The 14,281-nt window shown below is 42.4% G+C and overlaps 1 protein-coding gene across 8 annotated transcripts in view; it reads left to right on the top strand.

Moving 5' to 3' along the window:
- The window catches only part of Cstpp1 (centriolar satellite-associated tubulin polyglutamylase complex regulator 1), a 193,699-nt gene that overhangs the window by 155,802 nt on the left and 23,616 nt on the right, over positions 1–14,281 (top strand). For all 8 annotated transcript variants that reach the window (XM_040284408.2, XM_078046103.1, XM_078046102.1 and 5 more), the window contains one exon: positions 12,505–12,589. In XM_040284408.2, coding sequence (XP_040140342.1) covers positions 12,505–12,589 — 85 coding nt within the window. The remainder of the gene's footprint in view (positions 1–12,504; positions 12,590–14,281) is intronic.

The following is a 14,281-nucleotide window of genomic DNA, read 5'->3' as shown; positions in this document are numbered from 1 at the left end:
CAGGCCTATCTTAATTTCAAGTCCTATATTCTTGTCTTCTCTGTGATGCTATACTGGAAGCATTAGTGGGCTTCACAGCATTTCCAGTCTTCTAGAAAATTACATGCTACATGGATTCAAATTATGCCCTTCCTGGTCTGCATGCTGCTGCCTCGACCACAGAAGCACAGTTGACGAATCATAGAATGTTAGACCCAAAGAACCTGGGGGATTATTGAGATAAAAGATTTTGGTCATTTAAAAAATAATGGTGTTTTCTCTCTCTCCCTGCCCCCCTCTCTTTTTTTCTGATACTGGGGATGGAACCGGGCCTCAAATGTGCAAGGGCCATATCACTGAGTTACCCCCCAAATCCTGGTCTTGCTCTTTGAAGACACTTTGATGTCTTCTTTCTGCTCATACTTTTGCTTTATTTTCTTAAGTTTTAAAATAGATTATACCTGAACTTGACAAAATTCAGAAGGTCAAAGGGCACACAATCTTGCATCCTTTAAAATATATTTTACTTAGCTAATCAGTTCTGATCATTATATGTGAAGCATGACAGAGGAAGAAACTGAGGCACAAAGGGTTATTACCCAGTTGAAAGTCATTCATCAGTGATGAAACCAGGTACCAGATCCAGACCCCAATGAGGAGACCAGACTTTGTCTTTTAGAATATTTGTATATAAAAGAAATTGGGTGGGTTCATCCTTTGATACCACTGAGGCCTTTTTTATCTTTTTCGTTTTCTTTTTTGTATGCCTGCCAGTCCCAGTAAAAGATAAGATCAGGGCCTCAGAAATTTTGTGTCATATCCCAGGAAGAACAACACTAGCATTTGGTTCACATTTTTATTAAAATAAGATGAGTGATGCACTCACATTCCAGGCAAAGGATCCTTTACCAGAAAAACCATACTTTGAAAAACAAAGCTGATGATTTTAAGGAGCAGTAACTGCTAACATCAGTTTCCTTTCCCATCTAGTCCCCAAGCATCAGACTCGTCCCCGTCTACTGCCTCTCCTCTTACCCACACATGCACATATAATTATAGGCATGGTACACTGCCTATGCCCACAAGAGTCAGGAAACAGCAGGAAAGACAAAGGTGAATTCATCTAAAGAGATGTATGTATTTATCTGTATCCAGCCCTCTTCTTACTTCTTGCTGTTTCTGGTTCTGAAGTCTGTTTTTTAGTGGATGGGTAGCCATAAATCCATCATCATTGGTGGAAGTTAGTGGATTCTGACGAGGGGACAGGCTGCACTCTTTATAAATCCGCCTACATGCTGGCAGCAGCCCTCTCCTACTTGCGCACCCATCGGGAACCAGAGAACTTAGGTGGTTGTCTTTTTATTTTTAGTCTGTCTTGGTTCAACTCGCCCTCAGTGAGTAACCCTACTAGCCATTGCTTCTGTTTATGTTTATTTGGAAAAGAAGGACACTGCATTTTAAGTAAATCAAATACATAATCTGACCCACTTCTTGTTTACTCTGTGGCTGTTTTAGACAGTGGAAAACTTAGAGAAATAACTTTTTATTAGTTTTTGTTTTCTGTGGTTTGCTTTCTTAAGCCCCCATCAGACAATTTTGCTGATAGCTTATAAAATTCCATCCTGTCTTAAATTGGAAAGGAAAAGATAGTTGGAAGTGTGTAGGGGCATGTGTGTATATTAAATAGACTTTTCTCTTGCTAATCTGTGTCTAATCCTATAAAATGGCAGACATAGGCTTATCATGGCTTGAAGCGTTTATTAATTTTGCTATTCTCTGTTTTGTTATAGGTATTAGTAGCAGGCCACTTAAAATAGAAAAGTTCTGTCAATTTGTTTGGGGTGGGTGGGCAGCAAGAAAGCTGGGAGACAGACTTCATCTGACCCTGGAGCCAGCCTTCAAGAAAGATGATAGAGATAGAATCACTGGTAGCAGATTTAAATGTTAACAAAAATAATAGCTGAAACTAATATTTCTGAATTCTCATTGTGGGACTCCACTGTGACTACATATTTTTTATCCATAAAATAAATAAAAGCAAGCCGAGTTCCCATGGACTTATGACCAAAGAAAAAAGGACTCATAGAGTTCCTGCCTCTGTTGTAGGAAGAGGCCTTGCCCTGGGCTGAAAAGGCTTGATTTGATTCTGTCACTACCGCTTGGTGATTCTGTCCCTGCTGAGGTTCATTTTCCTTGTCTATAAAAATGGGAGGTGGGGGAAGCTGGGTATGTGGCTTGCCTAACACAGGCAAGCCCTCGATTCAATCCCTAGCTCTGAAAAAAGAGGTAAGGCTTTGATGCCATTATCCTGTCCTTGCCTCACAAGGTGCTTATGGGAATTAAAAGTGATCATGCGTGCAAATATAGTTTGCATAATTATACAGTCTCTCTACAAATAGTAGCCACTAGCACTATTAAAAGTGGGGTGACAGGGCTGGGACATAACTCAGTTGGTAGAGTGCTTGCCTCGCATGCACAAAGCCCTGGGTTCAATCCTCAGCTCTCCAGCACCACGTACAAAAAAAGTAGGGTGACAGAGAGTTGGCAGTACATTGGTGATCAAGGAAAATGGTGTGCACCTGCCTCAGGCAGGAAGTCTGTTACTCATCAATAAAGAACAAAGGCATGATAAAATAATCATGAGATAAGGAGTGAAGTTGGTTCAGCCACCCACTGGCCTGGGCTGACAGGAACTTCCAAGAACTGTGCCTTTTGTGAGCAGGTGCCATCCCACCTGTTTGCCACGAACGTAAGAAAAGAGTAATAGAGCAGGTATTACTCATTGACTGCTCCCCTGTGCTGTAATCAAGTACTTTGATTATCATCTCTCTCTTTTTTTTTTTTGTAATCAACTCTTAATTTTCTTGAAAACTCTTAGTACTATCATTATTCATACTACTAATAGCATTTATAGCACTGTTATTATTCACTCTCATTTCTCATTGGCTTGCACAGTGTCCCTTGGCTAGCTAGCTGAAGAACGAGGACCTGATTTGGCTGATTCAGGGGCGGCGCTGTCAGCGTGGCACTAGGTGATCCCCACCACTGGTTAGGGCAGGTGTTTTTAGACTGCCCTTGGCAGAACTCAAGCCTGGGTGAGGGCTACTAAAGAGAAATTTGGGTAAGAAAGGCTTTGGTTTTGTTTTTACTTTTATTTATTTGTTTGTTTGTTTGTTTGTGGTTGTAGATGGACACAAATACCTTTATTTTTTCTTATTATTTATTTTTATATGGTGCTGAGAATCAAACCCAGTGCCTCACAGGTGCCAGGCCAGCACTCTATCACTGAGCAACCCCAGAAAGGCTTTGTTTTAATCTATGGTATATATTAAGATTCCTTATAAGATTTACATTTTTTAAAAAATATATCTCTTAATTTGTTTATCCTCCTATGCTATAAACTCCTTGTTTTATAGGTGAGAAACAGGCCTAGAAAAGTTGTGTCCAGAGGAATGTAATCAGTGCTTGGCAGAACTTAGACCAGGTTCTTTTCTTTTTGTCTAAGGTAGAATAGACTTTTTGTTTTCAGAAACCACATGAAAACTTTCGTTTTGGTCATAAAAACATGTGTAAGGAAATTTAAAATACTGCCTCTTTTTCACAGGCTGAGTGAAGCCTATCTGACATGTCCCTGTGGGGAGGACAGGGTGTTTCCTCTCACCTTTAGTCACTGTGAGGAGGGACTAGGGACCCTTCTCTTTACCTTTTTGCTGTAGAACCACTGCTATTCACATAAGAGCAGGAATGGGTCACAGACACTCCACAGCACAGGCCTCTGCCTGGAGGGCAGTTGTACCTTGGCCCTGAGGGTCCTTTTCAAAGGGCACACCCTGCCATCCTATTTCCAAACAAAAACACCCGCTACCAACTCCTGATGGAACCGCACAAGCCTTTGAGCCGTGGTGCAAATGGTTCGGCTTGTTTTATTTCCTTGATGGGCTGCTGGACCCTTTGGGAGCTTATGGTGCCAAGATCCTGCTCCACATCTTAGTGTCCAAAACTCCCTCCCATTTCCTCAATAAATGGATAGGAGACTATGCCCTGTCAGAGTAGCCAACCCCATTACTACTAGAGAGTAGTAATGGGGTTGGCTCTCTCCTGCACTGGTGCGCCTCCTTCCCACAGTGCTGTATGCTGCCCACCCTGCATGCGTGGCCTGTTGGGTTTCATGTCTTCAAAGATGTCTTAGGGATTGGGGGTGTAGCTCAGTGTTAGAGCACTTGGCTAGAGCGTGTGAGGCACTGGGTTCAATCCTCAGCACTACATAAAAATGAATAAATAAAATGAAGTTATTGTGTCCAACTACAACTGAAAAAATTTTTAAAAAAGATTTCTGAGACAGTGGCTTCTCCCAGAACACCTTGCATTGGTCCTCCAACTCTCAACAGTCTAGAAGACGGCCATTAATCTGATGCAATATATAGAGGTTTCCTGTCATAGCAGACCAGCCTACAGACCAGACCAGATTGCCGTGATGTATCATATTTGATCCCTAAGGAGTAATTTTCAGGTCCTTATTAGAAATGCCCACATACCTTTAAATCTTTTTCTAACATTAACAGTTCCTGGGGAGTTGGTTTTGTTCATTCTAAACATTGCCTTGAAATTGTTACTATGTCTTATCTAATACTTTTCCTAGGGCTGGGGATGTGGCTCAAGCGGTAGTACGCTCGCCTGGCATGCGTGCGGCCTGGGTTCGATCCTCAGCACCACATACCAACAAAAGATGTTGTGTCCGCCGAGAACTAAAAAATAAATATTAAAAATTCTCTCTCTCTCTCTCTCCCTCTCTCTCTCTCACACACACTCTCTCTTTAAAAAAAAATAATAATAATACTTTTCCTAGAACATGAATACTAGTCAAACAGAAATAGGCTAAATGCATTTCTCACTTGGTGTTGGGCTTAGTCATAATAAAATATAAAACTAAAGTGTCTGGCATTCTGCCCTTTTTGAACACATTAAAGATGCTCTAGGGAGATATGAGTTGGCAAAAGATAATGTTAATAATGGCCCCAGTACTTTACCCGCAGGTATCATTGAAAGCCTTTGCTTCTCGTTCCTTTTGTGGGATCATTTCCCTTTCAGTAAATTATTATTTCCCTCTATTTGTAATATAAAACAATAATGCTGCCCAAAAAGGTAAAAATACAAAAACATAAACTGCTCTTCTCCCGGGACTTTGCTTGACAGGATCATGGCCCTTAGAACTTTAGCAATCTTCCTGTGACTTGTGGTACCAAGTGCTCCATGGGGAGTGAAGCTGTCATATGTCCTTCCTCCTTCTTCCCCCTTCTACCCACTCTGCTTCACTTCCCTCCCCCTCCTCTGCAGAGTAGCACTGAGACATATTTACTCAGCTGTGGCCTGGTAACAAAGCCTCCATGCCCTGGGAATGGGAAGGGGTGGTGTGGCCGGGCCCTGAACTATCCATGTCCTTCCGAGCATCTCTTGGCAGAGCAACCTGACTGAGGGTGTCATTTAGAGTGAGCCTTCACAACCCCTGCATAAAGAAACATAAAAACAAATGCAACTGAAAATTGGAAAGTTCACTCATGGACTGTGGTTTTCTCTGGCCTCTGTGGTAGTTTCTATTGAAATCTTGCAGCTGACCAAGTAGAGGTTGTTGGGTCCTCTGGGTTTCCCATGGCTTGGAAGCATTTCATTATCTCCAGCCCTTGTCTAGCACCAGCTCACCCAGCCAACACTCAGGCACTTACAAATGAGTTCAGACTAAACCCATTTCATCTCCCACATTTGGAGCAAAAAATCCTTGATTCCAACATTGGGGAGTGCTTTCTCCAAGGAAGGGACAAAGATATGGCACCAAGTCTTTCCATCCAGCCCTCCTCCACTGGTCTTTAGTGAGACCACTCTGACTTGGCAAAGGCACCATTTCCTGGGAAGAACAGAGGCATCTGAGTATACAACCACATACCGCCACAGTTCTTGTGAGTAAATGTTGTGGACACACATGGTGGTCTGCAGAAAGGATGTAGAAATGACTAAGCTGCCCCCACAGAGCTTCAGAGGCAGGAATTTCCATAGCAAGAAGGCAGACCAGATGTAGAAAAGACAGCCTCCTTTCTCTATAAACGAGAATGAGTTGGTCCTTGACTACGTTGAACATCAGTAATTTCTGCCTAGGTTAATTCTCTTGGCTAAACAACCTCATCTATCATTCTCTAAGATTAGAGTGGAGATAGCTACCCAAAAAGAATATTCTGAGTCCAGCCCTGTTTGTCATAAAAGCAGTGGTATTTGCACTAGAGTTGTAGCAGGGGTGAAGTGCATTTCCAGGAAGTGAACTCTAGGCTTCCTGTGATTTTTGTAGTAAAGTTGGCGATACATTCCTATGAAAATAAATATTCAAGCTGAATTAATTGAGCACTTGGTGAGAAGATTCTAGAGTCAATAGGCCCACGAGCTGGAGTACACCTGCCATGGTTTATTGTGTTTGCTGAGAGTTGCAGTACTGCCAGGTAAGACATTTGCCTTTTTCAGCTCTTTATAGCTCCTGGCTTCTCCTCACACACACACACCCAAATTTGCAGGGAAAAATAGTCTCCCGTGCTGGGAGATCCTCCAGCTCTTTGTTCATACAGTCGCCAAAACTTTGTCCCTATGAATTCTGACTCAGACACTAAGTGATGCGCGTTTTATTCATGCATTCCTTCAACTGGTGTGAAGTATGTCCTGAGTGCTCTAGTTCAGTCCACAGATTTCTTAATTTCAGGATGTCAATTTTTTTTTTAGTCATTGATGGACATTTATTTGATTTTATATGTGGTGCTGAGAATTGAACCCAGTGCCTCACACATGCTAGGAAAGTTCTCTATCACTGAGCCACTACCCCAGCCCCAGGATGTCAATTTTTAATCGGTTACTAATGAATAAAATAATACTGCCACTTATTGAGCACTTTGCTAATTTTTCTTAGAAAAGTATCTTATATATAAATTACCAGTTGATATTTTACAGTGATCCCATTTGGTAGATACTGTGGTTATTCATGCTTTTTAGACGAGGAAACCAAGATTCAGAGAAGTGGTATAACTTGTCCAAGTGGTGCTAATGGCAGGTATCGAAACAAGGCCATCTGTGCTCTGTACTAATACAACTGCCCTGCCCATCTACCCTGCCCTGTTTAATATGGCCCGCCTGAAAGGTATCTGTATATTTAACTTAGATACAGACTGTCAGTCACTTAGTGTGAACAATCCTATCATCAGAAGTTAAGTACTCCACAGATCAGCTGGATCCCACCTGCCAGGGTGGAACTCACAGGACCTTTGGAGCCAGATAGGCTTGGGTTTGAAGCTCAGCCCTCCAACCACCTGTTTTCTTGAGAAAGTAATTAATCTCTCTGAGCCCTAGTTTCTTTCTGAAATAGTAATAGGAAATACAAACAGCACATACAACGGCTCAGACACTATTCTAAGTACTTCACCTTAATGCAACAGTTCTGTGATGTTTCTGTATGGTCACTTTATATATGGGGAAAGTGAGGCAATGGAATTATTTCACCAAGTAATTTGAAGTCAGTGGCAAAGCTAGGATTGGAACTCAGTAACTCTAACTCTAAAATCCATGCTATGGTGCCACAGTGTACTGCCTCTGGAGATAATAGGATCAAGGTGTAAAAACCTCTGGTCTGGAGCCAGGCACCCAGTTGGTGAGACTATTCCAAGGTTTAGAAGAAGAGAGTTTAATAGCTCTGGCCACCCACACAAAGAGAAGCACCAATTTGTGGAGAGTGCTGTGATTTTTTGATCTTATACCAAAACTTTCTTATGTTTTTGCCTTTGAACTTTGAGGACCTGCTGGCTGAGCTTTCCTAATTGTGGGGGATTCCTTTAGAGAAGGCGTCTGTTAGCACACACCACATACCTTCTCGGCACCTGCCAGGACTCCTAGGGCTGCAGGTGGGCGGGGATGAGAGGCCTGCGCAGCGCAGCACAGGTGAACACTCCACCCAGCTCCCTCCGCTGCTGGAGCTTCAGTCTTTCCTGTTGACGGTAATTAGAACCTTTCAGCCTCAATTTCTTACATGAAAAATCCCAATTCACTTGGATTGTCTCCTTGATCCAGTTCACCTGGAGCTATTTAGTTTCTGCAGCTTGTTTGGAGGGGAAAACAAGCTCCTAAGCCTTCACACATTAGGGCTGATAAGATCAAGGTGCTCAGAGTGGTGGGGGTAAACTGCCTGGATTTGAATTCCAGTTACACTTCACAAGCGTGCACTATCTGAGTTTGTGTGTCTGTGAAGTGGGAATAAAAATAGTGAAGATTCAATGGGGTAACACACATAAAGCCTGAGGAGCACATACAATGGCTCAGACACTATTCTAAGTACTTCACCTTTTTTTTTTATTGTTGGTTGTTCAAAACATTGCATAGTTCTTGATATATCATATTTCACACTTTGATTCAAGTGGGTTATGAACTCCCATTAATGCAACAGTTCTGTGATGTTTCTGTATGGTCACTTTATTATGGGAAAGCGAGGCAATGGAATTAATTCATCAAGTAATTTGAAGTCAATGGCAAAGCTAGGATTGGAACTCAGGCACTTTTAACTCTAAAATCCATGCCACTGTGGTGTGCATGCACAAGCCCCTGGGTTCAATCCCCAGTAACAAAGTTAGCAGGTAGTATTTTCATTATGAAGCCCCTCTAGCTATCAGCCCCCTTCCTTTCTTACCAACTTGGGATCTTGCTCTTTCTGGAAAGATAGTCCCCTTCTTGTCCCCCACACTCTAGGCCTTCCCCTAACCAGGTTATTTCATCTCTAAGCTTCCAAGTCCTTATCTGTGAAATGGGGCTTGGGATAATGAGGTCTGCTTCATAAGGTTGCCACAAAGGTTAAGTGCACTCATTCAAGTGCTGAGCACTGTGCTCAAAGACCGTTCACTCTCACTGCTGTTGTTCCTGCAGCACAAAAGGCTACCAGGAAGGGCCTTTGAAATCTTAGAGCCCTAAGAGCCAAAGAGCCCATCATACACAGCAGCATTTGGAGTTAACACATGCCTGAGTGGGAGCCTCCCAGCTGGGACACTGCTGGCTTGCTCCTGGCTGAAATTCTGCACCTGGAATGCAGGAGACACATGGGGATGCTAGGTGACTGGGTAGAGCCGAAGAGCGTTCAGAAATGAGTTTGTTCAGGCAGCCTGGCAGATAATTTTCAAGGCAAAACAGGTAGGTGTTTGGGCATTCCCGCCCCCCCAGCAAGAAATACTTCCCTGCTCTCCTTTCCTCTACTGTCTTTACCCTCAGGATTTAAAAAAAACAAACAAACAAACAAAAAAAAAAAACAACTCCCATTATTTGGTGGTACTAAATTAGTACTTTGTAGACAGTTTACTTCATTTCAGTCTTGAAAAGCAGGTATTATCATTCCCATTTTACAGATGAGAAGCTGAGATGGAGAGAGATTAAGCAGTTTGCCCAAGGTTACATACCTGGTAAATTTTAGAGCCAAGATTTGGAGCCTCACCTACAGGGCAGAAAGGGGACTGCACCTATATGCTCATTAGTGTTTCAGTTTTAGAATTAGTCTCACTACAGTCCCCACAGATGCAGGAGTGGCTCCTGTTCACCACCAGAATGGCTTTTCCTTGGAGTCATCTGGTCTTGACATTATCTGGCCACTTCTTAAAGAGAATCAGAACTGTGCTTGCTTGCGTGCCCCGCTCTCCTCACTCACTCTCTCTTAAAAGTTCTTTGCTTACTTGCATTTTCATGAATCTCTATATATGACCACTATCCTGACTTAATAATTGAGAGAGTCTAGTTCCAGAAGTGTTGGGCAGGGTGTCCTCTGTTGTCAGATTTTCAAGAGCTCTGTGTTGCTTTAGTGTTAGGGTTGGAATCTGGAGTATCCCCCAAAGACTCACGTGTTGAAAGCGTGGTCCCCAATGCAGCAATGTTTAGAGTTTAGAGGTGAGGCTTTGGAGAAGTGATTGGTTCATGAAGTCTCTGACCTCATCAGTGAATTAATCCCTTGATGAATTTATAATCTGAATTGATTTTGGAATATTGAGGAATCTATAGGAGGTAGAGTCTAGTGGAAGGAGTGGGCCCTTGGGACTATATCTTGTCTTTGGCCCCTCCCTCTGCCTCTGCTTTGTGGCTGCCATGGACTGAGCAGTTTTCCTGTCACACGGTGCCATAGAGTCAGCTGACCATGGGCTGAAACCTCTGAAATCAAGAGCCAAAATAAATCTTTTCTCCTCTAAGTTGATTTTCTCAGGTATTTGTCACAGTGACAAAAATCTGACAAGCGCAATTAGATATGAAATTATTTTTAATGAATTGTTTTGCCCTTTGGAAGTGAATATTTGAAGTTTATTAATTAGAAAACATTAAGAACCAGCCAGACACAGTGGGGCACACCTGTAATCCAGCAACTTGGGAGGCTGAGGCAAGAGGATAAAAAGTTTGAGGGCAATCTCAGTATTTCAGCAAGATCCTGTCTCAGAAAAATAAAAAATAAAAAGAGCTGGAGGTTTAACTCAGTAGTAAACCACCACTGGGTACCATCCCCAGCACCCAAATAGACACTAGTATTGCTATATGTATAAACATGACTGTAAGACCAATGTGATTCTGCAACCTGTACACTCAGAATAATGAGAAATTATACCCCATTTGATTCAAATGTATGATATGTCAAGATCATTGTACTGTCATGTGTAACTATTTAAAACAAATTTTAAAAAAGGAAAAAAAAATTAAAACTAGAGAAAAAAAAATCAAGAACCTAAAGAGGGCCAAGACTCTAAAAACTAGGAGGCTGAGATTGATTCCAAGCATTTTTTTATATTTGATAGGAGGATTACTTTCTCTCTCTTTCTCTCACTCACTCATGCATCTTCTCATTTTCTTTCACCCTGTTTATCATCCCAAGATTATTTTCCAAGTAATTTGGGGGATAAATGTTAATTCCTGTGAAACACATTGACCCTGCTCTCAAAAATGGTCTCAGATATATTTGCCAAAGTTTATCCAACAAAATCACTGGTGAGTCGAAGATTTAACTTTCTTTTATTTACTCCCTGACAGAAAGCACTTCCCTCTCCATACAAAGTCCTGGTGAGAATAAAGGGAAATTCATTAGGTTCAATGACTTTTCTCCCTTCCCTCACCTCTCCTGTTCCTCACCCCAAATCCTTGAGACTATGGCTATTACTCCCTCCCTGAAGAACAAGACCTCCTGCTAGGCTGTGCCCGAGGTCAGGCGAACAAGGGGAGGAAAGTGCCCCCTCCACTGTGGCCAGCTGAAGGCCACAAAAGCCATCTTGATCCTTTGACCTATATTGATGCTGAGTCTGTTCCTTTGGTGTCCCTGACTTTGGCAGTGTGGTTAGTTTAACTCTCTGCCCCCACCTTGAATTGAGCTTTGATGAAAAAGTAGTAGGAACCCAGGCCTCTCCCTAGAGATTTGGGGTTTTTGTCTTGGAAAAGCATCAACCAAACTAGCAGGGGCAGGAGATCTGGATTCCTGTGGCTTGGGCTAACTTAGGTCCAAAGAAACCAAGTGCCTGTGATCATCGTCTTTATTCCCCAAATGTAGCCATGCCCTCTGGATTCCCTTCTCACTCATCCTCCCCCAGCGAGGATGGCTTCAGGGTGGATTGCTCTTCTTTGACCATTCCATATTTGAAAGGAATATGTCCTTCCATATTTGAAAGGCTTTGGTACATGAGAATACTTGCAGATTGCTGTTGCCTGGCTGACCCAAAATCTTTTGGCTTTAGTACATGCAATACCAGAACAACTATAAAGCACCAGCCTATTTTCTCTCCCTTGAGATCCTATAAACCTCTCTGAAATTTGCCTCTTTGGCAAATCTGGACCACAGAGCCTCCTGGCTCCTCTCTCCCCAGCACTGCTTCTGTATATCAGGAATCTTTTGGTTGTCCTGATTGTATTTCTTGGACCTTTGTCTTGGCTTCCTATAATAGGATGACCAGATTTGTGTGCAGAAATCCAAAAGAAGCCAGCCTCTTGTGATCCCAGATGACAGAGTAATAAGGTCTGTGGGTTTCTGTGTGATACTCTTCTCCATATATGCAAGACTGTTTACCTCGGTCATGCCTCCAGATATTCTGCGGGTGATCTTTGGGCATGCAGTGGTGAATGTTACGGTGCCAGAGAATTTCAACAGATTTAACCAATGACGAATGACTCATTCATCCAAATCTTTATACACGAGGAAAACCAAACTAGGAAGGCTGAAGAAGTTCCCTATCTTGTTTCCTCTCTTCACCTGACCATTCCTCAAATCAGTAAAAGCTCCTTTGGTCAAAGTGGTTGTAACTGGGTGCCTCCATCCAGGACAAGCTTTGTAGAAATACTAATCTTAAAGTCTCACCCCAGAGGTTAATGGCTACACACTGTAACACTGACTCCCCTTAAAAGAACAGCTCTACCAAGACTGGATCTGTAACCAGGAAATGACCAAGAGAAGGCAGCGACTTGAAATACAGAGACCTAATGTACTTCTCTCTATTTCCATTCCAGATTTGCTGACGATGAAAGAATATCACTGTCTGCTGCAGTTACTGTGTCCGGATTTCCCACTGGAGCTCACTCAGAAAGCAGCCAGGTATGTCTCGGGCTCTTGCAGCCCGCTGAGTCTTCCAGATGAGGGCTTTTTAGAGAAATCTGAACCATGTATGAGTGAAAAAAGTCATTAGGGGAAAAATTGGCATTTGGAGAGTGGTCTATTTGGGGTTTGCCCCAAAACAATACTTTCTGCGTTTCTTAAGGGAAGCCAAATGATCCTTTGTGGTTTCTGTGGGGAGCCTCAGGGTCTGAAGATACAGTTGGAGGATGGTGAAATGAAGAAGAAAAAAAATCCAAACACAAAACACATGTGCGCACGCGTGTGCACACACACACACACACACACACACACACATACACACACAAGAGGACATTCTGAGAAAAGAGGGGGCAAGAGTTGGCAGTGACTCATGATGAAGAATGTTAGGGACCGGAAAGGCATGAAGGTGATAAAACTCCAATTGAGGGAAGGACAAATTGAGGGAAGGGTATTATGTATGCCAGAAGAAGGCTTTCAAGATTAGTCCAAAAGCAGGACTTGGCAGACATAGTTAAGAGCCCTCATTTCTATGTTCAGTTTTACTATCATTCACATGTTTTAACCAAATGAAGTAGCTGGACCATGCCTCAGTTAATGTGTACATATTTAATATTAACTAGGGATGCAAATGGAAATATAGTTTTAAAAAAATAAAAGAAAGAGATCTTGTTTCTGAAAGATGCCCAGCTTCCCTAAATCATATTGAAGGCATTTACCTCATTGTTCCATTTAAATTTGTTTACCTAACTATCTCACTTAATCCTTATAAAAACTGTTACGTCGTACTTTACTGAAGAGGAAAATAAGGCTCAAACAGATAAATAGCATTGACTAGATTTATTGAAAGCTTGTAAGCAGCAGACGCATGAGTTGGACCCAAGTCTGCCTGAATTCAGAGGCTTTGCTTAGTCCCCACACTCCTGCCTCTGTGTCGTGACATCATTTCTGCTTTGTCTGGGCCTCTTGAGACCAAAGGTGCATCAGTTGTACTGCACCAAGAATCACCTCACTCCTTCCGAATTGAGCCAGCCAACCCCTCTGCTGACTTGGATGATGGGAAGTCCATTGCTACCAGCAGGAGACACCAGCCTCCCACTGGGGCAGGATGTCCACCGTTCACATGAATTAATTTTGCTGGTCATGTGAGAAACCTGTTTAGTGATCACATATCCAAAATTTTATAGTTTTTTTTTCCTTCCCTCTTTATTGTTCAGTGCATACTTATTCCAGTGGCAGCTAGCCATGGGTAAAAGTTCTAGATCATGTTTTATCATTTTTATTTACCTGTATCCAAAGGAAAGGAGATTTGGATGTTTTTCTTTTCTTAGCTGAAGAGGGAGGGAGGAAGGAAGGAAGGAGAAAGAAAAGAGAGGGAGGGAGGGAGGGAGGGATTATCTCTTCTAATTTAAAAGCAAGCAAGTGGAGTTAGCTTCAGGTTTCCATGATGCTCCCTTTGGGTTCAGATCATGTAAAGAAAGATTCAAAATGGAGGCGGGGGTGAATTCAGCATTCTTAAAGACTGAACTGATGGATAAAAGCATGAGCAAGGTATGGCGGCACATTTCTATAGTCCCAGCAACTCAGGAGAGGCTGGGGCTGGAGGATGGTGAATTCAAGGCCAGTATGGGCAACTTCATAAGACCCTGTCTCGATCAATTTATCATTCAATTAAAAAAAAAAGCACAACTCTAT

This window comes from Ictidomys tridecemlineatus, chromosome 4 (assembly GCF_052094955.1).
Source record: "Ictidomys tridecemlineatus isolate mIctTri1 chromosome 4, mIctTri1.hap1, whole genome shotgun sequence".
Lineage (NCBI taxonomy): Eukaryota > Metazoa > Chordata > Mammalia > Rodentia > Sciuridae > Ictidomys > Ictidomys tridecemlineatus.
This window is presented reverse-complemented; position numbering and strand designations above follow the sequence as displayed.